Source organism: Mauremys reevesii, linkage group 11 (genome assembly GCF_016161935.1).
Source record: "Mauremys reevesii isolate NIE-2019 linkage group 11, ASM1616193v1, whole genome shotgun sequence".
Taxonomy (NCBI): Eukaryota; Metazoa; Chordata; order Testudines; family Geoemydidae; genus Mauremys; species Mauremys reevesii.
Genome location: NC_052633.1, coordinates 8,904,472 through 8,930,845, shown reverse-complemented (window position 1 = coordinate 8,930,845; position 26,374 = coordinate 8,904,472). Strand labels below are relative to the sequence as shown.

Below are 26,374 nucleotides of genomic sequence, written 5' to 3'. Positions count from 1 at the left end.
ATCAGAAACAGGTCAAACTACAGTGATAAGCCAAAACAAGGGGTGCGTTAGTACATTACTGGAGCATGTCTCAAGTAGAATGAGGTTTATTGGTACTAGAATAAGACTGATGAAGTTGAAATTTTGATGGTATTTATATAACACATTCATAGTGAAGGATGAGAACGGAAGTATGGAAGGAATGGAAACATTCCCTCTACAACTAACTCTACATGTCATGACATTTACTAACATTTCCCCTTCCCCAGAATACATCCACATCTTCAGTTGTGCTTTTTAGACAAACCTGACTCTCTTTCTGCTGCAATAGGTGGCCAAAAGACCCTTTTTCAACTCCCACCTATTATAAGAACAACATGAGGAATATTAAATCTAAGTTAACATAAGCAATACTCCCAATTTAATATCTGGAATACAAAGTGGGAGCTCACCAGGGGCAGAAAGGGACGCCGGGTTCATCACGGGGGCCAGCCTCTCTCCATCTGCTACCTTCATCCCCCAACAAAAATTGATCCAATAAGGTCAAGAAACTGAGAGCAGCTCTTAGTTCTTCTTCCTTTAGTTAGGGGCGCTTTCAAAACAGCTCAGCTGCTTCTTTGCGCCTTGGAGCACTGTGGTAGGTTGGGAAGGGAAATAGTAGCTTTCCTTTGGTGCGTCACTATTCATGCCCCTTTTCCATCAGGACATCAAAGGGAAGCCATGGCTCCTCCCCCCACGCCCTGGTTGCACTTAGCAGTGCAAGAGAGCTGGCTGGACTGCTTTAGTGTGAGTCCTGACCGAGGAAGCTGAACTAGTAACTGCATTAAAGCCTCCCCATTAAGGTTCTTAATCTAGCATAGGTGGGCTAGGTCAGAAGTCAGCAGGTGGTAGGAGAGAAGGGCTCCGTGGCAGGTGATTTGCAAGCTTTGACTGCATTTGCAGCTAAAGCCTGTAACGTTTTTTTTTTTAAAGAAAATCCCTAACATGCATTTTAGAGTTGGTTTTCTGAAAGGACATGGGGGAAGATATTAAAAGCAAGCCTCCCCCACAACTTGCTGTTTGGTTTCTTTTACTATTTTCTAGAATTTCTACAGCTTGACCTGAATAGATGTTCTACAGAACTAAAATACTAAGCAATTTTTATGCATTTTATGAAGTTACTTTTAGTAACATATATACACCCAAAGGCTATTCCCCTCCCCACTTAGTACAGGAAATACAGATGTCTTAATAGGTCGATGACTACCTCTCATTAGAAGAGTATGCCCTGAAGTAATGTGTGGATTTGTGGTACAAAGCATGTAATGCAGGAGAACCAGAACCTGGATCACATCAGCATCAGGAAATACAATGTAGGTGGGAAAACAAAGATTCTCTTAAACTTGAGTGACACTATGTAGTACAAAACTCAAAGACTTTCTCTAAATTATACTCCCACATGACATTGGGATTTCAGCCTACTCTATTTTCCTAAACAATCTTTGTCATAAAACAAGCCACTTCACACATCCAAAGGATCAGAATCAGCTCAGAGAGGTATGAAGTGTTTCTTGATGAATGCAATGTTTTAATTAATGACAAAATGTAATTTCTTTTTATCACAAGGTGTTCAGCACAATTCTACCAGTTTAGCAATATAATACCACCCTACCCATGTTCTTGCAACATCAGACAAAAAAATTCACCCCGTAGCTTTTGGGCATGTTCCCCTCCTGCTCTCACTCACAGATTCTTGCCTGATGCATGGAGGCACATGGGAATGAGTGCTAACCAATAGGAGACTGTTGTTCTATTACAATTATGCATTTTCTTATCCTGCATCCATCACCACAGGATCTAAGCATCTGTAAGTCTGTATTGTTCCCCCTTTAGAAATCAGCATCAATAAAGGAGACATGTCTTTTACACTGCTATTTAGAAATTAGCCAACTCAGTAGTCTAAACATTTCATACAATTGTCAGCATGTGGAGTGCATGGGCCAGTCCGTTCCTGTGACAGACTCCACATCAGCAAATTCAGGAAAATTACTGACCTGTCATTTTGCTCCTCTGAAGCTGCCATCTGCCAGGATTTTCATTCTTAGGTCTCAGCTACCTAAAGCAACATAGGAGGATCTACACAAGCTCCTGAAGCTATGGGATTTGGTTTTTTTTTTTTTTTTTTTTTAAATCGCTAAAGGCAGCAGCAGTAGCAGGATGGAGCACAAACCACCAAGTGGCAGTGACCCAGCACTAGCTGAAAAGCCAAGGTAAGCACAGAACTGCTGAAAAACCAAAGCAAGACACAGAGCACTGAAAAACAGATGCTAAGGCACCAGGGCAAATAGCAAAACCATGAAGAGTAAGTGCCGAAGTGCTGGTGTCAAGCACCACAACACCAGCATTGAAGCACTCGGGCAAACTGGCAAGTAATTTTTCAATAATCTCGACCTTACTCGAAGACTGGGCTATGGAAAGGAATCCCCAAAGATGAGTGAAACAGTTCAGAGTAAAGAGCCTGAGTAACAATAGGAAAAGTGCACTCCTCCCAACGCCCCTCCCCCATTGACATTACGGAGGATCTGACTGGAAGATTCCAAGGGTAGATGTTAATCTCAGTGGGCTGGGCTCACACTCTAGTCTGCTACCCCTCCTTAGGGAAGAATCATGTCGACAGTTAGGAGATTTCAGTTGTCTCACACCATGGAACAGAGAATCAGGTGTGAGACGAAAGCTCATGCTTAAATAAATTTGTTAGTCTTTAAGGTGCCACAAGTACTCCTGGTTTTTTTTGCGGATACAGACTAACACGGCTGCTACTCTGAAACATCTCGGCAGATGGTACCTTTTAGAGAATGAGGCCTTGTTTTCAGAGGCGTCGAGCACCTATGCCTCCCGCTGAAGTAAATGGGAGCTCAGCACCTTAGAAAAGAAACCATTCAGGTTCATTTTCACTGTGTTCTATAAAAGTACATCTATGTTAAAGAGACATAGGAAATTTAGTACTGAAGTTCTACCTTTTATGCATTTAAGTAACCAGCACATTAAAAATCAGCTTATCTTTCTTCATTTGCTTTATGGACGGATGCAAAAACATTGGTAATCTGAGGTTTGTAAACATGGGCAAGTAATTTATGAGTGTTGTTGGAAAAGATCCCAGGTCTACAGACGCCAAGTCTCCCTGGTTAGCCAGTAGACCAAGTTACAAACTGATATATGTAGAGTCCTGTAACACTCCACGTAGACCTGTGAGAATAAGTCTGTTGGGCCAGTACCGTTCTCAATTTGGCTGTGATGTATGACAGAGAAGAGGCACCTGAGGCTGAGGGGAAGGAAGGGAATTGGTGTAGGGTTTACACAAGAAAGCCCATTCTGTGTATTCTGACTTTAGCATCTGAAGTTGGAGTTCCACAAGCCAGACTGGGCTGGCATTTCTCTCTCGTCCCTCAGTGGTCAGGGGTAAGGATGGTTCTTGGTAGTTCCTAGACAGCCTCTCTCTGAGATCCAAAAGAGTTGTACATAGGGATGCCAACTTTCCAGTTTTTCAAAACCGAACACTACAGGCCCCTGTCGCTTACTCCTCCCTTCCCCGGGACTCACCTCCACCTGCAGAGCAGGGGTGGGAGGATGTGCTGCCGGCCCCACTCCTCAAATGCCACGCACTGTCAGGATCCCTCCTCCTCCAGCAGCAGCTGCTCTTCCCGCCCCGCCGGTGGCAGAGGCTGACCGTGGTTACTGTGGTAACTGGACTTTTGGTGTCTAGTCAGCAGGGCTGATCAGACGCTGCACAGGTCCCCTTTCGACTGGATATTCGAAAACCTGAAACCTGGCAACCCTGTCAACTTGTACAGGCTATAAATTATAGTTTGTAATGGCAGCCATTTTCATAGTCCTAGCTTTGGACTGATGGGAAGTTGGTCTAGGTATCTCTTTCCTGTTAGGAGTCAGGCTCTCCAGTCAGTCTTTACTGGAAAGAGTGGACAAGTGCCCATTTCTTTATTTTGTTTTTATAACCATCGTTATACTAATGATGTTGGAGGGGACACCTCTGATGAATAACTGGAAGAAACCCTGAGACTACATTGATTTGCTCACTTTTGGGAAAGGCTCAAATACAGATACTGAGACAAAAACAGTTTTTACAGTTAACAGATTTCAAGGACTTATTTTTTATCAGCTGGCTTGCTCCTAATGAAGTGCTGAGTCCCTCCAGAACTGCTGAATTTCAGCAAAAATTAAATTCATTTAGCATCTTGCAGCATTGGGCCCATGAAACTGTAGTTACTGTAGGAGCTCAGTCTGGTGAGATGCTAACCATTCTCAGTTCCCATAAAAGTCAATGGAAGTTCAGGATACACAGTGCCTGACAAAGATTGGTTGGCCCTTGCAGGATGGACAATCCACAAGAAAAAAAATAGGGTCTTTTCAGATATACAGAACAGTAACACCATTTCTCTTCCTCAGTCTCTTAAGTCTCGGTGTGTGCATTTTCAGGACAAAGCAGGACATTTCATAGTATTCAAACGTCTCAAAAGTCAAGGCACAACATGAAAAGCAAAAGCAAAAGAATCAGAATACAGGAATAGCAGTAAGTGGAAACCTACATCTCTAATCATGTAAACCTGAAGAACCATATTAAACAAAACTTCAACAAATACAAGAGAGTTTCTGACAAACTGCAACGGGGTGTTGGAGAGGTTACAAAAGACCTCCAAACCTCAGGCCTAGCAAAAACAATAAAAGATTAGCTGTCAGTGGATATTCTGAGACTTTACTACAATAGGCAGCAATTGTTTTAGCTCAGTGCATGGCACCTCAGCAGGTATATTACATTTGAAAGAGAGTCATGCTCACTTTAGGAAAACATCACCACTATTTTCTCAACAGCTGCAAACAGGACTTGTACACTCAGACCTTCATAAAGGAATCTCAATGAATGGTAAAAAGGAGTTGCTATTAATTCTTAGACAAGATATATTACACAATGGAAGAAACAAGTCACGAGAGCACTAAACTACTAACTTTTCAGTTAAAACAATGAGACACAGTATTTGAGATACATTTTACAGTACGATCTTGCAACCAGATTGAGAACAGGGCAGAAGTAATTATAAACTGCATCTCCAAGGAGTCTAATCTAGAACAATTTCATGCAGAAACCAATGGCCAAGAAACAGCAACAGATCAATCTGGCCCTACAAAATATGTTAGAACAGAACTTTGGGAGATAGGATACACTAATGACATGCTGTTAGTATTTACTGTTTCACAAACTGAGTTTTGCAGAAACTCTTCTTTAGAAATGATTCATGCCCATAGTTTATGTTTTTTCTGAGGCAATACCAGTTTATATGGGGATTTGACCTTGTTTGTTTAAAAAGGAGGAAAAGGGTATGCTTATGTCTTAATTTGAAAGTAGCATCATCAAATGAAGTATGTGAAGTGCACAAAAGAATATAAAAGAATCTATTGCCCAAGATGTCATGATGCAGCTGAAGTCATTGAAAAAGACAGAAAAATGACACTAAAAATAACCTACAGTGGTTACATATGTATTCTCTGAATGACTCCATATTAAACTTTGTCAGTGTACAAGTCAAATTGCCAACACTGAATGTTTAACCTGGAATAAAAGAGTCAAGCTGTGATCTCTTAGCCTCTTATTTCACACTTATGTTTGGATTCCAGTTCTTGTAATCAGAACTGCACTGCGATGGACTTCGTATTTCAACTAAGAAAATTTAATCAAATTTAATAAAAGCTGGAAGGCATGATATGGCAGTTTTAAGTTACAAATACAATTAAGGCAGCATTTGTATAGGCCCCAAAAGTCTGAAAGCTCACTTGCAGGGTTTTTTAAATAGAATATCAGTGCACTAGAAAGCCAAAGAAAAAATTCAATGGTACTTGTATACATTGTACTGTGTTGCCAAAAAGGAATATCAATACTGATGTACAAAGAGGACCAATATCTGTACTTTGGAGGATGAGGTGCTAGTGTAGTATCAATTACTCATCTAAAATAACTCTTATTGTAAATCAGAAACCATGCTTTTGCAGATTTAGTTTGTTAGTTTAAAAAAAAAAAGAATTGGCGTGGTGGTGCTGGGGAGGGGAGGGATAGCTCAATGGTTTGAGCACTGGCCTACTAAACCCAGGGTTGTGAGTTAAAGCCTTGAGGGGGCCACTTAGGGATTTGGGGCAAAATCAGTACTTAGTCCTGCTAGTGAAAGCAGGGGGCTGGACTTGATGACCTTTCAGGGTCCCTTCCAGCTCTATGAGAGCGCTATATCTCCATATATTAGAATTCCCATTCCTTAACAGCCCAATCCTGGCAACTGCTATTCCCTGTTTAAGGACTACTCCAATAGCTGAGTGAAACAATTTACAGGGGAGTCACATCTTACACAGGTGTTAGGCTCTGAAGTCAGTGTGTAAGGCAAAAATCACATATAGTCAAATGCTCATTGAGTGGAATGACAGGCAGAATCACCCACACTACAGGTACAGGATTTAAACTGTAATTTTTCTTTGTTTTATTTTGCCAAGCATGTATAGTTAAAATCACATAAGTTAAATGCACCTATGATGCAACTCCACTGTAATCATTTGCACTTTATTCTGTGCTCTTCAGGGTTCTTACCTATCCAACAGCAGTCTTATCCAGAACACCTTAAAATGTGGTCTGGAGACACAGAAACGCAGGGAGAAAAAGGGAGTGAATCATCTTGATGAAGACAGTGACGTAGTAGAGATGAGCATGGAAAGAGCCACTACAGGAGTTCTTCATACATGAGGACAGTGTCGGAGCAGAAAGGTCAGGTGGCAGATGAAAGTGACCAAGCAAAGAGTTGGCAGAAAAACAAGGTAGTGGGATGGGACAGCATTCTCAAGGCATAGGCTGATAAAGTGGAGAACTTCTTTAGGACCAAAGATAAGATTACTTGAAGGCTGCAGAAAGGAACAAGAAGCCACGGGAAAACTGAGGACAATAGGGAGCAGTGGAGAAGGATTAATTCAAGGGATCATCAATTAGAGGGGGGTAGACACAGTCAGGGTCCCTTATTCTCTCGAAGGCTGAGGTGTATGGGACTAGAGTTGGAAGAATTGCCAAGTGAAGGGAAATTGGCACAACAAATGGTGCGAGTTCTGGCTTTAGAATAACTGGTAAAATCCTGGGCAGCAGAGCACACTAAGATACAGCATCAGAGTTAACTGGACATCATGGGCCTTCCAGAGGTCACTTAGTGAGTGAGAGTAGTAATGCAGCAAGTGAAGGTAAGGAGACAGTGCAAATGATACCCCCTTAACCCCCAACACCCCTTGTGTCTGGTGCCCTCGCACCAGGGTTACTGTTCCACTTCACCTCTTGGGGACCGAAGGACTCCATGACAGGTTCTCTTGCCTTTATAATACTCCTGCTTGGGGATAGTTTATTACATAAAAAAAGATCAAATAATCTGGGGGGGGAGTTCCCCAAACATAGTCCATTTGTCACACCCAGCACATTTAATCCTTAAAAGCCCATGATGTCTAGTTCACCGACATAACGTGTCACACTCCAACACCTTCATTGTACCTGGGCTCTTCTTTGGTCCTCTCCTGTTCTTCTGCCAAGATGGTCATTCCAGCCCTACCAGATGGAGTGCAACTCTGCTTTCCCGCGTGGGAATCCGCAGCCTTTCTGCTGTGAGTTCCTCCTCCCCAGAGAAGCACCCATCACTCTCCCTGTTCTGTTCATCTCTCCTCTCAGACAGGCCAGCAGGCATGCCTTTCCACTGCTTCCATGGCCCTCAGCCCTCCAGCTCTCCCAGATGGACATATCAGCGGATCATAGCCACTCTGCTGTTCTGCCTTCAGCCCTTTCTGACCCTCACTCTGGCTTGGGAATGCCAGCTGGCAAACTTGTTGCTCTCCTGTTGTAAGCCTTCCTTCAGCAACCTCCTACAAGCATGGAGACATCAGTGGGTTAGCCTCTCCATTGCTCCCTTGCTTTCATCCCTCTCCAGCTCTCTTGCTTGGCTCTCTGGTTTGTAAATCAGCAGGCAACCCCATCTGCTGCCTTCAGCCTTCTCCCACAACTTCCTTCAGGGACCTCCTCCCTCTTCGGTACTCCCTGATCCTTTACAGTCCCAGGCAATGCACTGCCTCTTAACTGCCCAAGCTGGGAGCACTTGTAATGGCACAGGGGAGCTGGACCTGCTTCATTTAAAGGGGCAAGACACCCAGTGACAACAGCCAGAATTTGTTATGGGGAGAAGGGGGTAGTCTAAGGAGAGCAAAGGACAGAGAACAGAACTATAGAGTTGATGGAAGGGGAGGAGGTAAGGGACGGAAGTAGAGGTCCGACAGAGGCAGCCAAGTCAAAGAGACTCAGAGATTCACATCATGGAAAGACTAAGACTCAAGGTGTATGACAGGCAGGAGAAAGGGAGAGTTTTCAGTATTGTCAGGGAATTAAGAAATGGAGAGATGGAGGAAGCAGCAGTGTTTGGTGAAAAAAGGGTAATAATTTACTCAATTTTGAAATTTAATTTTAACATTTAAAATAACCTTTGGGATGTGGGGCTCTAGCGTTTGTCCTACAGGTTCTTTCGAATTTTCTAAAGCAAACAGGACAAAGTATTTATTTTCACGGTTAAAGCCAAGATGATGGCTAGGATGGAATAGAGAGGAAAAATAAATTCAAGCATCAAAGTCAGAGTGAGAAATTGAGGAAGGCTGAGGGGGAGAAGAGCGGGGGGGAGGGGAGAGAGTTTTTAAATAAAAGATGTGGGAGGCATGGGAAGTAGCTAGAAAGAACAAGAAGGAGCCAGTTCTCACCCTAAGAACTGTATTTGCGGGTTTCAGAAGCAGTGAAAATTAGATGCCCTGGTTTTCAAGATAAATTGAGATTCCAGAATATTTTTTCCAAATGAACTAGAGAGAAGGGCCACATAGAGGATCACAGTGAGCCTCTGAGGCTAGCGAAATCTGCAAGGAAATGCGGGACCCACGGAGACAAGGACAGAGCTTTGTCACAGTATATATCTAGGAACAAAGAATGTAGTCCATACTTACAGGATGGGGGACTGGGAAGCAGTGACTTTAAAAAAGATTTGGGCATTGCGGTAGATAATCACCTGAACATGTGCTCCTAGTGTGATGCTGTGGCCAAAAGAGCTAATGTGATTCTGGGATGTATAAATAGGGGAATCTCAAATAGGAGCAGAGAGGTTATTTTCCCTCTCTATTTGGCACTGATGTAACTGCTGCTGGAATACTGTGTCCAGCAGTGGTGCACACAATTCAAGAAGGATGCTGATGAATTGAAAAGGGTTCAGATAAGAGTTGTAAGATCAACTAAAGGATTAGAAAACCTGTCTTACAGTGATAGACTAAAGGAGTTCAATCTATTTAGCTTAATAAAGAGAAGGTTAAGGGGAGACTTGATCACAATCTATAAATAGCTACACGGGGAACAAATATTTAATAATGGGCTCTTCAGTCTGGCAGAGAATGGTATTACATGATCCAACGGTTGGAAGTTGAAACTGGATAAATTCAAAATGGAAAAAAAAATGCAAATTTAATTGAGAGCGTAACCATCATTGGAACAATTTACCAAGGGTGTGAGGGATTGTGGGCCTTGAACCCAGGCCCATGGGTCCCCAGGCAGTGCTCAAGCCACAACCAGGAACCAGCAACTCACCTGAGTAACCAGAGAAGGGAACCAGTGAAGTGGTAGCTCACAGAGGGTCCTGCCCCTGAAACTCCCTATTGGAGGAACATCCAGCATCCCCAATAGGCTGAGGAACTCGATATAAACCAAGAAGTAACACAGGAAGTTGATCAAGCAACTAGAGGAATCTGTGGCTGGCTGCTACTATGTGGCTGGCTCTTGCTTTTGACTCCTGAGCCCTGCATTCCTGCCTGTTCCTGGTCTCTGCTGTATCTCAAACTCTGATCTACTGCCAGTTCCTGCTTTCCTGCCTTTCTCCAGGTCCCTGCTCCTATGCCTTATCCCCAACACTGTCTCAGGCTCTAACCCCTGAGCTGACCACTAAGATTGACTCCTGCCCAACTGCTAGACCTGACCGCCTACTTTCCGGTCACAGATAATGGTCATGGTGGATTCTCCATAATTGACAATTTTAAAATCAAGATTGGATGGTTTTCTAAAAGATCTGCTACAGGAATTATTTTGGGGAAGTTCTATGGCTTGTGTTATACAGAAGGTCAGATTAGATGATCACAGTGGTCTTTCTGCCCTTGGGACCTATGAATCTATTAATCTTATTCTAAATTACTGGTTGACTGGCAGGACTGATGCCAAAAATGATCAGTAATGACCTTGTCACAGAGCTGACAATATAAGTCAATCGTTAACTATTCCCCACCAGACCTGGTTGAAGGTGGATCCTACAGTGGGCACCTTTAAACTGCATACCATTTTGAAATATTCTACCAGTTCTAGCTGAAAGTCCATTAGAGAGATCAGGACTACTACTAGAAATGGTAGAATCTCTCATAATGGAAGAAACGTTTTTAAGTACCCCGCAACTGTATCTCAAGCCTATTAATGCAGAAAAGGCATTTGACTGGGTGGCATGGTCATGTCTGTTTTTAACTATGTTCTGTGTGCAGTCATGGAGTGGAGGGTAGCTTTTCAAACATGGATTTTGGCATTATTCAAAGACACTAGTATTTGTTTGCTAACAAATGGCTCCTGCTTTGCCATTTTTCAGCTCAAATAGGGTGGTAGGCACAGTTGCCCAGTGTTGAAGAGAATGAAAATCATCTCCTCATAGGAACTTCTGGCCTGCTTCCTCTGAGTGCATCTTTTAGCCATAAGATTAAGACTGATAGAAAAGAACAAATTAGCTTTGAACACTCTTCTTCCATACTAGTCCTACAGTGGCTATTTCAATTCTTTTACATCTCAGAGGATTATAATTTTCATGAAGGTTTCAAGATGAAGGTGTCCAAGTTTTGAGGCATGATTCTCAGTACTGACATGAAGGTTTCATACGAAGTAGCTAAATCCTCTTCCCTAATGTCCCAAAGGGATTTAAGTACCTCAGCCTCCAGATAAATTCGATCTTTCCCAACTGTGTAAAACTAATTTTGAGCATTTCTTGCCACTGATGGCATCATGACCTCACTGAATGGAATGACACTACTAGCAGCTGGCTGAATCATATTTTTAGCCAAACTGATAACCCAGTCAGATTGCTTCCACTATGTGCCCTGAAATTCCTCTCAAGACCTTCTCAAAAAAAATCACAACATTCCAGTAAAATTGAAAATGAGTTAAATGTAGAGGGGCCTGTCCACATCAGCTGACAATTTGACTCATAAAATCAAATGGAATGTTCATTGTAGCTTTAGGGAAGAAGGCAAAAATACCTTTCCAAATTTTAAATCTTATTTTTGGGATGTTAGATTAGAAAAATGACCCTTGACATGCTTCATGACTACTTGTCCTGTGGGTACCTGTCATAACTAAAAAGGGAAGGGTAACAACCCTCCTGTGTACAATACTATAAAATTCCTCCTAGCCAGAGGCACCAAAATCCTTTTACCTTTAAAGGGTTAAGAAGCTCAGGTATCCTAGCTGACACCTGACCCTAAGGACCAATGGGGAGACAAGATACTTTCAAATCAAGCTTTTGTTTGTGCTTTTTTTTTTGGTGGTGTTGGTGTTCGCTCTTGGGACTAAGAAGGACCAGACATCAATCAATGTTCTCCAAATTTTTCTGAACAAGTGTCTCATATTTCAAACTTGTAAGTAACAGCCAGGCAAGGCGTATTAGTTTATCTTTGTTTTCTCAACTTGTGAATGTTCCCTTTGCTAGAGGGAGGTTTATCCCTGTTTTGTTGCAACTTTGAAACTAAGGCTAGAGGGGGTTCCTCTGGGCTCTTTGAATCTGATTACCCTGTAAAGTTATTTTCCATCCTGATTTTACAGAGATTATTTTTACCTTTTCTTTTTAACAAAATCCTTCTTTCAAGAACCTGACTGATTTTTCCATTGTCCAAAGATGCAGGGGTTTGGGTCTTTGATCACTTTGTAACCAATTGGTTAGGATATTATTCTCAAGCCTCCCCAGGAAAGGGGGTGTAAGGGCTTGGGGGGATATTTTGGGGGAAGAGGAACTTCAAGTGGTCCTTTCCCTGTTTCTTGTTAAATCACTTGGTGGTGGCAGAGTACCAGGTTTTAACCTAAGCTGGTAGAAATAAGCTTAGGGGGCTTTCATGCGGGTCCCCACATCTGTGCCCTAGAATTCAGAGTGGGGAAGGAACCCTGACAGTACCAATGGAAAAGCTTCTAATAGGAACCATCAAATTAAATTTAACACTTGTTGATAGAATTACATGGACTCCAGAGCTACTTGGATCCCATCATGATTTTGGTTAACTGGCATCTTTAATGGAAAATGAGACAAAAACTGAAATATCTCCTCAATGTCTCTCTCTGCTCCTACTCCTTAACAATCCTGATCTCAAAAGATCTAGCCATACAAAAGTGCTCATAGTAGATTGAACCAAATGTAATAGAACAAAATTAACCCAGTTTATACCAGGAAAAATACAGGAACATGGAGAAGATGGTGAAATTCATGCACAAAACCCGTTCCTCTCACCCCTTTCCTCACATATGCTATTATGCCTATTATGTATGGTATAAAAACAATGAAGAGTCTGGTGGCACCTTAAAGACTAACAGATTTATTTGGGCATAAGCTTTCGTGGGTAAAAAATCCACTTCTTCAGATGCATGGAGTGAAAATTACAGATGCAGGCATAAATATACTGACACATGAAGAGAAAGGAGTTACCTTCAAGTGGAGAACCAGTGTTGACAGGGCCAATTCAATCAGGGTGGATGTGGTCCAATCCCAATAATTGATGAGGAGGTGTCAATACCAAGAGAGGGAAAATTGCTTTTGTAGTGAGCCGACCACTCCCAGTCCCTATTCAAGCCCAAATTAATGGTGTTAAATTTGCAAATTGATTGTAGCTCCACAGTTTCTCTTTGAAGTCTGTTTCTGAAGGTTTTTTTTGTTGAAGGAGGGCTACTTTTAAATCTGTTATAGAATGTCCACGGAGATTGAAGTGTTCCTCTACTGGCTTTTTTATGTTACCATTCCTGATCTCTGATTTGTGTCCATTTATTCTTTTACGTAGAGACTGTCCGGTTTGGCCAATGTACATGGCAGAGGGGCATTGCTGGCACATGATAGCGTATATCACATTAGTAGATATGCATGTGAATGAGCCCCTGTCAGGGTTCCTTCCCCACTCTGGGGATCCAGCTTAGCTTAAAAACTATTGTACCTTGGATTAGGTAATGCTGCCACCACCAAGTGATGAGACAAAACTCAGGGAAAGGACCAGTTGGAGTTCCTACTCCCCACTAATATCCCCTCAAGCTCTACACCCCCTTTCCTGGGGAGGCTTGAGAATAAACAAGATGATCACAGACCAACCTTCCAAACTTTATTAGAAAGAAAAATGGTAAAAGAAGCACCTCTGTCAAATTAGAATGGAAGATAATCTCACAGGGCAATCAGCTTCAAAATACAGAGGATTTCCCTCTGGGCATAACTTTAAAGTTACAAAAAGAAAACCAGGAATACACCTTCCTCTCAGCACAGATAAAATCACAAGCCAAAATAAAAGTAAGCTAACACATTCCCTTCCTATTACTTACTAATTCTAATTGAGTTGGATTGCTTGCTTTCTTGATCTGTCTCCAGCAAGTACCCAGAACAGACAAAGAACAGACAAAACAAACCCCCACCCTCCCACCCCAATTTGAAAGTAACTTGTCCCCTTATTGGTCCTTTTGGTCAGGTGCCGGCTAGGATACCTGCGGTTCTTAACCCTTTACAGGTAAAAGGAGTTTGTGCCTCTGGCCAGGAGGGATTTTATAGTACTGTACACAGGAAGGTTGTTACCCTTCCCTTTATATTTATGACAGCCCCTGATGGTATGGCTCATGTGGTTGGGTCCTCTGATGGTGTCACTAGAGTAGATATGGGGACAGAGTAGACAACGTGGTTTGTTACAGGGACTGGTTCCTGGGTTAGTGTTTCTATGATGTGATGTGTGCTGGTGAGTATTTGCTTCAGGTTGGGGGCTGTCTGTAAGCGAGGACTGGCCTGCCTCCCAAGGTCTGAGAGAGTGAGGGATTGTTTTCCAGCATAGGTTGTAGATCGTTGATGATGTGCTTGAGAGGTTTTAGCTGGGGGCTGTACGTGATGGCCAATGGTGTTCTGTTATTTTCCATGTTAGACCTGTCCTGTAGTAGGTCACTTCTAGGTACCTGTCTCACTCTGTCAACGTGTTTCCTCACTTCCCCAGGTGGGTATTGTAGTTTTAAGAATGCTTGATAAAGATCTTGTAGGTGTTTGTCTCTGTCTGAGGGATTGGAGCAAATTCGGTTGTATCTTAGGTCTTGGATATAGACAATGGATCATGTGATGTGTCTTGGATGGAAGCTGGAGGCATGAAGGTAAGTATAGTGGTCAGTAGGTTTCCCGTATATGGTAGTGTTTATATGACCATCACTTATTTGCACTGTAGTGTCCAGGAAGTGGATCTCTTGTGTGGACTGGTCCATGCGGAGGTTGATGGTAGGATGGAAATTGTTGAAATCCAGGTGGAATTCCTCAAAGGCCTCCTTCCCATGGGTCCATATAATGAAGATGTCATCAATGTAGCGCAAGTAGAGGAGGGGCACTAGGGGACGAGAGCTGAGGAAGCGTTTTGCTAAGTCAGCCATAAAAAAATTGGTATACTGTGGGGCCATGTTTGTACCCATAGCAGTGCTGCTGACTTGAAGGTACAAGTTGTCTCCAAATCTGAAATGGTTGTGGGTTAGGACAAAGTCACAAAGTTCGGCCAGCAGGTGTGCTATGGCCTCATCAGGGATACTGTTCCTGACAGCTTGTAGTCCATCCTCGTGTGGAATAATGATGTAAAGAGGTAGGGTAGCAGATAGAATACCCCTGGTCAGGGCTCTGGGGGTGTGTCTGTAGATTTGTTCCTGTGCTATAGCAGGGAGTTTCTTGATCAGATTGTGTAGTTTCTTTTGGTACTCCTTGGTACTCCTCATTCATGTGTCAATATATTTATGCCTGCATCTGTAATTTTCACTCCATGCATCTGAAGAAGTGGGTTTTTATCCATGAAAGCTTATGCCCAAATAAATCTGTTAGTCTTTAATGTGCCACCGGACTCCTCGTTGTTTTTGTGGATACAGACTAACACAGCTAACCCTCTGACACCCGCTTATTCTTGCAAACATAGAACTGCCTGCTCACACAGCATAGGAAAAAAAAACACTAATATTTAATTATTTGCCCGCATAAGTAAAAAAAGTCATACAACTGAATTTGAGGAGGCAGACTAAAATTGCTATTAAAAGACTCACAGCCCTTTCTAATTCCATTAGAGAAATCCAGATTAAACCCTATCTAGAGCTACTTCCTCCTTGGCTGGGTCTAAGCAATTAACCTAGGCTTGTGTCCTTTTCCTGGAAGGGCTGCAGTTAGTAAAGGTTCTTGATGCTCGTGTACAGGCTACACTCAAAGAGAGGTTCTGCTATTTTGTCACACCTATGCCTAATATCCAGCTTCTCTACACCCTCTTTGTGTTTGGTAACAGCCCCTCTGTGGGCCTCTAATCATGGCTTCTAGAAATAAATGAAAATGTACAGCTTTTCTCTTTATTCTGGGAATATCAGGGCACAAAGAACACAATGGAAGTGGAAAAGCTGAATAAGCATGGACAAAATTATCACAGTATTGACTCCATTCCATGAGTCTTCTAAGACCAAGTGGATCACCAACATTTTCCCACATTTAGGTAGAAATCTGAGCAGTCCCATTCCCCCCTCCCCCCCCCCCTTACTTCCATCTGAAAAAGCAAGTAGAGTTCATTCCTCCCATTTGGGGTCTGATTCTTTCACTTGTAGTTGGGTATTAGGTTGTTTCTCCTGACTCCTCCTGGTGATTGCTAATACTTATCTCTGTAAATCTGTATGTTTGTCAGTGTTGCATCGTTTTTATAATCACAGAACTAGTAATGTTAAAACTGGTATTCCTTATACTAACATTTATTTTCTTTGGCCTTTCCCTCTTTCTGCTTCTTTTGAGAAAAAAAACTTGTTTGAAACTACGAAATGAGAAACTTTTTTCCAGCTACACAGGATGACAGCAGTTTATTTATGTGCAAAAAATATAATGGAACTAGCTCACAAAAATATTGTTCTAAAGTTCTATGATGTGCAGAACAATAAGTACCAAACAGAGTGACAGCTGTCATACTGATTTATTATACATGATTTGCATTAAAATTCTGATGCTGTAGGGCTTTACAAAAACAATTTAAAATGATTGAAAAAAGTGACTAAGAACACTACGGGTGGAGACTATATTAGATGCAGTAAGGTGTTGGAATATAATTGGACACTTCATCTATAAACTAGCTTTTTAGGCAAAACTTTTGCAAAAAACCATGTGTATGTTAGTCCCAAACTTTTTCTTAATCTTCCATATGTCACGAAAATGGTGCATTGAAAACACGAAGGACCGATACCCATATATTTTCACACAGTCTTTAAACAGAGCCTAGCTAAAGAGAAAATAGGACACACACAGAGAGGATTTCCCAAATCTCGCTATAAGTGTTGGAGGAACAGGATGCATTTGGAAACACAAACAGCATCTAAGTCAAAGTCTTCCACAGCGGCAGAACAGATACAGATTTATTGTACAATTGCCTTGGCTAGTGTTTACCTGTAGCGTTTAAATTTCAAAGTAGATTGGTCTGCTCCTATTTAAGGTTTTGTCATATGGGCCAATACTAAAAGAAGTGCTGTTCTTCTCTGAGAAATGACTGAAAAAACAGCATAGGATGTTTAATATTTATTCTCTCATTGATTTACGTAACAAAGATTTTCTTTTTAATTTCTGCCAGACTTGCAAACTCAACCCCAGACTCCAAGTCAAGCTAAAATTTTCCTTCCCATGTAGTATCTTCTGTAATAAAAGTTCAACGGGTTCTATGAAGCTCTCAGTCACACCTGGGTAACCCCTTTACCCTTCAGTGGGTTTGCATGGGTTTAACTGATTGGAACTTAGTGAAGAGTTCTATTGCTGAGTACAAGGAATACAACCTACTCACACTCTCTTCTCTATGCTGGGTCATGCAGTACTAACAGGAGCAAGAATAAATAATGCAAAACAAATCAGGACTTCTTTTCTGTCTGCTCTTCTTGCCCTAATTGTGCCAGAAAAATGAATCCAGAAGCCCTGTGGATATGAGTGTGATGTCCAGGAGGACCAAACTTAGATTTTTCAACAAAACGTGCAAACTGTAGGAGTGAACCAAAGATCCAGCTTGATTTACTGGACTTATGCTAACCCAATACCAATCATGTGTGCAACCTTGGGACCATTTCATCCTAAGAGAACTGTAGTTCAACACTATTAAGACAGCATTCCCCATCTTGACACTTCAGATTATTTTGGCTCCAAATGGGGAAGCTAACTGAAGCACAATTAACATATATACAATTTAATATATATAGGAGTTAATAGTATTGGAATACTGTAATGGCACTATACTTAAAACAAATAAGCCTCACTTGTCATGATCAGACCATATAAATAAATGCATGCCAGTAAGGGCACTACAATTCACTAGTGGAGGGGGCAGTCTAGGGTGACCAGATGCCCTGATTTTATAGGGACAATCCCAATATTTGCTGTTTTTTCTTTATATAGGTGTCTATTGCTTCCCACTCCAACTCAATTTTTCACACTTGCTATCTAGTCATCCTAGGGCAGTCCATTGCAAGTGAACAGCAATTGAAATATGGCAGCTAATCAGAGCACAGAGTACAGTAATCAGAGTACAGAGATTAACATATTTGCAACATGGTTACTGTAAAACAATCATAACATGATTATGGAAATCACTGCACATTTTTTGGCTGGTGGCTGTTAGCCAATCAGAGTGCACGGATTTGCATGGTATACAGTTAGAGAAATAGCCATGTAGGCTGGCAGTTTTCAAAAGAAGCCGAAGTGAGTTCTGTACACAACTAACTCCTTTGTTCAAATGCACCTCTGCTTTTAGAGTCAGGGTTTACAGCCCAAAGGGACAAACAGATCATTTAGTCTGACCACCACTGTATCACAGGCCATCACTACCAAACTGAGACCAAAGTTTTACAGCCCACAGGAAACTAGACTATTATGCGCCACAGGCAGAGAACAGGAGGGATCGAGGTACAACAGAGCTTGAGATGATTGAGTGAAACATACCCAGTTAATTTTGGCAAATGATCTGAGCCCACATGCTGCAGAGGAAGGCAAAACACCCTCAAGATCACTGCCAATATGATGTCGGGGAGAATTCCTTCCTGATACCACATCTGGCGATCAGTTAAGACCCTGAGCATGTGAACAATAACCAGCCAGCCAAGCACCTCAGAGAGAGAATGCCCATCTGAGAGCCCTGGCCCTCCCTGTCCAATGTCCCATCTCCAGCTGTGGCCAACTCTGACACTTCACTGGAAGAAGATATATGACATGGGGGGAAGAAAAATCCCTTCCTGACCTCTGCAGGCAGCCTGCTGAAATCCTGAAGCATGAGCGTACCCCCCCCCCGCATTTCCTCTCCCCTCAAAAAATCAAAAAGAGCGCTTTTAAATAGGGAAGTTTAAAATTAAATAGGTAATTTTAAAGTTCCCTATTTAAAAGGTACTTTAAAGACACAGCACTGTGTGCTCAGTCCTTCCCAGCATGGCTGTTAGGGCTGGGCCACACTAAGAAGCGGGCTCGAACTAAGGTACGCAAATTCAGCTACGTGAATAGCGTAGCTGAATTCGAAGTACCCTAGTTCGAACTACTCACCCATCCAGACGCCGTGGAATCGAAGTCCGCGGCTCCAAGGTCGACTCCGCCACCGCCGTTTGCAGTGGTGGAGTACCGGAGTCGACCGCGGCGCTTCCGGAGTTCGAACTATCGCGTCCAGATTAGACGCGATAGTTTGAACTCTGAGAAGTCGAACTCACCGCGTCGACCCGGCTGGTAAGTGTAGACTAGCCCTTAGTGAAATTGAGGGGAGCTCATCAGGGTGTATTTACTCAGAGAGTTTTATGCTGTTGAGGTTAGAAGCCAACATTCCATGTTGGCTATACGCATATGATGTGGAGTTGATGAAAGCAGCCAATCAAAACAGATTTTTTGCATAATATATAGCTGAGAAATAACTGGCTCCTCAATCAAAGCACAGGGAAGAGCACAGCTGAGAAACAACCATACACAGGTATGAGTCAGTATCTTTACTGTAAATCCTCATGCTTTGACTGGCAGAGATGATTTTTTTTTGCATAATATCATACACACAACAAAAAAGCCCCTAAAATAGTATTAAGATATATGCATTTTTCTCATTCAATGAAACACTTATTGATCGAAGACGACAAATCTGTTTTAATTTTGCACTTGTGAGGATGACAAACTCACAAATTTCATGTAAATTAGGCTTCCATGTGAAGTTTTCATAAGTCTTAATAAATTTCTGCCTGGCCAAACTAAACATTACTCAAATTCTAACACTTTTCATTAATTCTACAGTGCTATAGAGGTAGAGGTGTTTAAAAAAAAAATTACACGTTAAAAATATCACCCATAATTTTAGTTAATATTTACTCCTTTTACAAAAGGACAGACTGCCACAGTAAAGATATTTAGGGTGCAAGACAGAACATTAATATTGGATTTACCTGTTTTTCGGAGTGGAAAGTCATCTTTGGAATCATACATCCCCAGGACAGGGTGATTGTAGGTGCCCGATATTCCACTTTGTGGGGGAGAACTCTGGTCAAGAGAACTGTGCTGAGTTTTCCTATATAGGAAGGAGTAGAAAGAGAAAGTGGAAACTTTACAAAAGTTAAGTGTAAGAGAAGATTAATCTATACTATCTTCTCTGTTTATATTAAATGATGCTGTACTGACATTCAAAGCAGAGAATGCCCATTCCTGACAATGAGAGTTAACCCTGGACAATGTGGTCAGAGAAAAAGAAGGTTACTCAACCTGTGAAGTAACTAGAGTTCTTTGAGACGTGTCCCCCTGTAGGTGCTCAACTTCAGGGGTGCACCTCTGCCTTTGCTCAAAGAGTTTTGGTAGCAGTGCCCTACACATCCTCATGCCCTGCAACGAGGCTATAAAGGGCTGCATGGGTGAACCACCCTGAGTTTCTTCCCACAGAAAAACTCTGAGTCAGAGGGGAAGGAGGGCAGCTAGTGGAACACGTATAAGGGGACACATCTGGAAGAACTCCAGTTACTGCACAAGGTGAGTAACCTCTCCTTCTTTGAGTAGTGTCCCTGTAGGTGCTACATTTCAGGTGACGTCTGAGTAGTAACCCCTTTAAGAAGATGGGAGGTTCAGAACAGAGTCCAGCACTAAGGAGAGAACTATGTTACCAAACTGCATGCACCATGGTCTACACTGCAGCTTTCAGCAACTGGAACTTTCTTGAGCAGGGCTAGAGATCTTGACTGTAATCTAGTAGACTGTGCAGTAGCTCATAGGGGAGGCTGAGCATCAGCCAGGCCATACCAGGTAATAATACATCCAGAGATCTACTTAGACAGTCTCTGCATGGAGACAGTGGATCCCCTAGACCTATCTGCAATAGAAATAAAGTCTAGGGAACTTCCTGAACGCTCTGGTTCTGTCCAAGTAAAGGGCTAATGTCCTTTTAACAACTAGTATATGGAAGATGGCTTCCTGTCTGGTGTGGCTTAGGAAAGAAAACTGGAAGGACAATAGATGCTAAGTGAACCTTGATGGAACTCGTATAGATCTGATGTCTTCAATTCCAACAGGTAATCTAATCTAATTGTGGAAAGACAACTGAATAGGTGAAAGGTGACGGCAGTTACACCAAAGATGATACCTTCAGAAATGGAGAAGGTAAGTGTGTCTTGTAGAGTCCTTGCTGCTATTTAACAGCACATGTTTTACTTCTGATGAACAGGATGCTTCTAGTCCCAAGAAACATTGAGGAACTATGCTTGGAGTTGCAGAATGTTCAGACTGGGGAGAAGTCTTCTACCTGCATTCTGATTCAACAGTCAAGAATTGATCAGGAGCCTCCACAGAGGATGAGAGGAGAGTCTGATGAGGTAAGGAAACCAAACTCATCTTGGCCAGGCTGGTGCAATCCAAGTGACCCCGGCTTGGTCTGACTTGATCTTGCTAAGAACCTTTAAAAGCAATGGAGTTGATAGATATGCATACAAAAATAAAATAAAATAAAATAAAATAAAATTCCTTGTCCATGTAATGGGAAAGGTGTCTCCTAGAGGTTCTGGATTGAGTTATCCTTTGGGACAGAATATTCTGCAGTTTGTGTTAGCTACAGTGATGAAAAAGTCAACATCTGGAAACCCCCAGCTAGGAATATTTTGTTAAAGACTAAAGAGTCCAATTCACATTTGTAATTTAGGGAAAACAGTCTGCTGAGGTAGCGTGCCATAGTGTTTTGCCTATGTGGGACATAAAAAACTGAAATGGCCATCTGACTAGCTACGCACCAATTCCAAAGCTTTATCACTTTGCAGAGTGAGGGGGAATGCGCTCCACCCTGACTACTGATATATACACAACCTATGTTGTCTGTGCTGATCTTGAATGTTTTTGATTAGGGGAAGAAAGTGGAGGCAAGCATTTCTGACAGTCCTTAACTCCAGCAGATTGACATGAAAGTCTTGGTTTTGCTTTGACCATTTGCCTTGGGCTGTGTGAGGACTCATATGTGCTCACCCTCCCAAGAGGGAACTGTCTGATATTATTATGACCATAAGAGGATTCTGGATTAATGGGATTCCTGCACAAACCTTGAAAGGATCCTTCCACCGGGTGAGTGACTGCAGGACTCGACTGGTTATAGACACCTGTTTGTTCAGACTGTTTGTGTTGGGCACAAACTGTCCTGAGTCACCCCTGGAGACATCAAAAATGTAATCTGGTGTTCTGTGTTACCAAAAATGCAAGATGCTAGATTGCCCAGAAGCAGTGGACATGTCCTTGCTTTTGATCATGAGAGGATTCCCTGAAGAGAGATAGGGAAATGGGATGGGATGGAGGCAAACAATCATATAACCAGATTTAATGGCCTCCCATACTCACCTGTCTAATGTTATAGTCTCCCAGGCATGTTAGTATACAGAGAGGGAAGTGTTGAAACTGCGGAAAACGGGTGGAATGGTACAGCTAAGAACCCTCACTATTGGGTGGTTTAGACTCTGCACAAAACCATCAGAAATGGTGTTTGGAAGATGCTGATAGCTGGGATGAAGCAGCTGAGGTAGTCATTGGCTTCTTTTTAGAAAAATCTTAGCCAGTGGGGTTCAGATGGTCTATGGAAGGTGGAAAAACTGAGCAGGACAAGATCTTTGAGCTGACTGAGACATGCTAAATTTCCTTTTATTTGCAGGTGTGTTTATGCGCAAAGATCTAAGTGTACTCCAAATCCTTTAGGGTATGTGATGTGAGTCATCTGTGGAGCCTGCACAGATGTTGCGGCCATTAAATGTCCTCAACAGCCAATTGTACTTCCCACAGGAAACTAGACAACTGAAGCCAGAAAGTTTGTCTCATCACTGCTGTGGTGGAAATAGACCAGACTGCAGTGTTGCCTTTTAAGCTTCACTTGATGCAGACATCTTCAACAAGAGCAGACCCACCTTTACTTTGGAGCTAAACTGACCTCAGTGTTCCTACTGTAAATGGTCAATAAAAGCATTAAACTTCCCATAGTTCAGGTAGTCATATTTCAACCTCAGGGTGTGGCGATTTGCTATCCTGAACTGTAACATTGTCAAAGAGTAGCTTTTATTACCAAAAAGGTCCAAATGCTTCTGGTCCTTGTTATATGGAGTAGATATTTGAGCATGCTATCTCCCCCTTTCAATAACTGCATCTACAACCAGAGAATTCGGTGGCTGGTATGAAAAAAAAACCTTGGATTTCATCACCAGGATGTAGTATGTTTTATTGGCACACTTGCCTGTAGGGGTGCCATTGCTGGAGTTTGCCAGGGGGTCTTGGCTGGCTCTAAAAGTACTTAATCAGCAGTGCCACTCATGCTGAAGTAGAAGTATGCAATACGTCCATGAGCTTGTGATGTGAATCCTGTACCTCTTCCAGGAGAATCTGAAGAACATCTACCACCCACTTCAACAGGTCCTGGAACTGACAAAAGTCATCAGCTAATGGTGGTGGTGGTATTACTGCCTCATCAAGTATCAGAGGGGTAGCCGTGTTAGTCTGGATCTGTAAAAGCAGCAAAGACTCCTGTGGCACCTTATAGACTAACAGACGTATTGGAGCATGAGCTTTCGTGAAAGCTCATGCTCCAATACGTCTGTTAATCTATAAGGTGCCACAGGACTCCTTGCTGCTTTTACTGCCACATCAGGTGATGATGAAGAGATATTTGTAAGGGAGTGACCTTTTCCACCCTCATCTCTTGCTGCTCACAGGTCTCCTCTGCTGATTCAGAGTGGAGGGGAGAGGTGGACCGGGCTGGAGAAAGAGCTCTTATGTTTCTTATGAAACTGAATCGGGACCCCTCAAAACTGCTGGTGGTACATTGCCCATGGGTCTCAATAAGGCCAATGAGGAGGACTAGAAGGCATGGGGGAAGATAGCCATCGATGGTTGTCTCAAGTATCAACAAGCAGAGGTCATGTATCCTGCCTGCCTGGCATACGCAGAGAATAACATCTCCTCGAGTAAACTGGAGCACTTTGAGCCAAAAGCTCAGAGTCTGAACTCTCTTCCACATATTGTACAGGAGGTGACAACCCTACTTCCTGAATAGTAGAAGTTGGGGAAGTGGTGGGTCTCACTACATGTGTGGTCAGTGACCAAGCAGATCTCAATACTGAGAGATGTTGCAAGGAGGGGACACACTAGCTCATTCGGTAACAGGAGATCTTTTAGGGTAACGTGGTACCAGGAGCACAACAGATTTTGGAATGGGCACCAAGGTTGTTCTCGATGTCTTCCTCTGAGACATTGATTATGGCACAGAGGGTACCGCAGATTCCTATGATGCCAGACTCTTACTATCATGGGCTCTGTTGATAGCAGTCTTCGGTACCATGCCCTTTACCACCGAAATACGGAACTTCACTGAACTCTTGAAATGCTTCACTGTATCCCAAGTGCTCAGAGCCTCATTAGCAATCCTTTTGGGGCCTGAGGTCTCTGGTGACCAAATCCTCTGAGAAGGAAGTCTCCACTGTGCTCCTCTAATCTCCTTCCTTTGTCTTTGAGTGGGAAACCCTCAGTACCGCAGTAGTGGTTATAAGTACCTCACTCATGGAGAAGGTTGGGAGGCTGGGGTCTTCACAGTCTTCATCGTGGAAGGTCTTGGTGACAGTGATCTTGACACAGACAGAGCACTTAGGGGTATAGAGTCCGTGTAACAGGAAGATTCTCTGTACCTAGGTCCAAAGATGGTTTTAAGGCATGCTCATCATTAGTAGTCTATACTTAATTTCCCTGTTTTTACAGGATCTTCCCTTAAAAGAAGTGGAAATCTTGCACTTGTTAGGGATATGCGAGTCTTCAAAGGAACAAATACACTGAGAATGCCCATCGCTGATGGGCACTTCTTTTCTACAGGAGAGGCATCCTTTAAAGTCAGCATCCCAGATACAATTAAGTATCCCACAAACCACTGAAGAATTAACACTATATGCTATTCTAACTCTAGAGAGAGGACAGGCACACACTAAACTGGCCGATGGCAGTTGAGAAGGAACTGAGGGTGGTTCACGCTCGCAGCCCTATATAGTCTCGGTATGGGGCACAAGGATGTGTAGGGCGCATCCGTGAGCCAAACAGGCACTGCTATCAAAAATATCTGATCAAAGGCACAGTGTGCATGCACACCTGAAGTGAGGCACAGACATGGACACTAGTCAAAGAAGAATCTCGGTCCTTTTTCTTATTTATATTCTAAGGTCTTTTTGCTTCGTTCCAGTTTCCTTTTTCCTAGACACCCATCTGAAACTACACTGAAGAGAAAATTTAAAAACTCAGGCACTGATATTGCAAGGCAACTAAGCACATGCAAATCTTTAAGCATGGGAATAGTCCCAGAAAATAAAGCCAAAGTTCAGCAAGGTTTTTAACCAGGTGTGCAACTTTAAGCACATGCTTAAGTACTATGTCTTACTTTGTGGGACTACTCAGATTCTTAAAGTTAAGAACATGCTTAAGCACTCTGCTCAAAGCCTGAGTTATCACTTCTCCCACCGATGGTTCTTTGTTGAACTGGAACCCAAACTGGAGAATAAATACAACAGTAAAATTAGAAGAAAAACATTAGCCACCATCTGTAGACTTTACTAACAGCAGCAGTGCTGGATAGGTGGTGTCCTCGAGATTGCTTTAAGCACATACTTAGGCCCCGACTGAGAAAAGTACTTAAATATTTTGCAAGGTTGGAGCCAAATTGTTCAATATCTTTCAGAATCAATCCCGAAAACTGGTAATTTACAGTTTTGTTTTTTGTTTTATTATTTTGTTGGCTTTGTGTTTTGTTTCAGAAGGCTGCTGGGTGTAAATTATGCCAAATTTGCTAAAGATATTTAATTAATTATTTCCCCAAGCCTTCTGCATGTATGCTGGATGAATCCGATGTGTATCATGTTTGTCAATAGATTTGTGTGAAATTTATAGGCTGATTTTGCAGCCTGACCAGGATACAATTTTGGAAATCTCCAGATTTTCAATATTAATAGTATGGAGAATTTAACAAAATAATCCTTTTAGCAATTTATAGGTTAAGCAATGCAGCTGTCAAACAATTTGCACAGAAATATATTTCACAAACAAGAAGTCCAGATGCCCCAAAGTGAAGTTTACTACCAAGAAGCCTCAATCCACCAGGGCACACTGTGTAGAAAACCACTCTTTGCTCTTGTCCATACAAAAAACAGTTTATCTTATTGTGGCTTAAAGTACACAGTCATGTCAGGTTAAACTGTTTTCACCACTTTGTTAGAGAATGTACACTAACTCCAAAAATGAGTTTAGATGTGCTTTGGATTTCTCAATCACAGAACAAAGGAAGTCCTGAATACTCCAAACATTTATACAGCACAACTGTTTGTAGGACTGGGATCTAAGATGCGACACCCCTATGCCAGCTGTATGGCACTATGGAATATATATACATCCACACACACACAAGAATTTCAGAAGTCTGGTAACTGATCACACCTTAAAACATCTAAAATTGCACAGTGAAGTAAATTCATGAGCATTTCAGATCATGCATGTCTCCAAATACATACACACATTATTTGAACCGTTGTGATCCTTCT

General features: G+C 42.3%; 1 protein-coding gene across 13 annotated transcripts in view; it reads right to left on the bottom strand.

Annotated features, from left to right (window-relative positions):
- HDAC4 (histone deacetylase 4) overlaps nt 1-26,374 on the bottom strand; it is a 428,940-nt gene that overhangs the window by 134,877 nt on the left and 267,689 nt on the right. For all 13 annotated transcript variants that reach the window (XM_039494525.1, XM_039494524.1, XM_039494513.1 and 10 more), the window contains one exon: nt 19,745-19,866. In XM_039494525.1, coding sequence (XP_039350459.1) covers nt 19,745-19,866 — 122 coding nt within the window. The remainder of the gene's footprint in view (nt 1-19,744; nt 19,867-26,374) is intronic.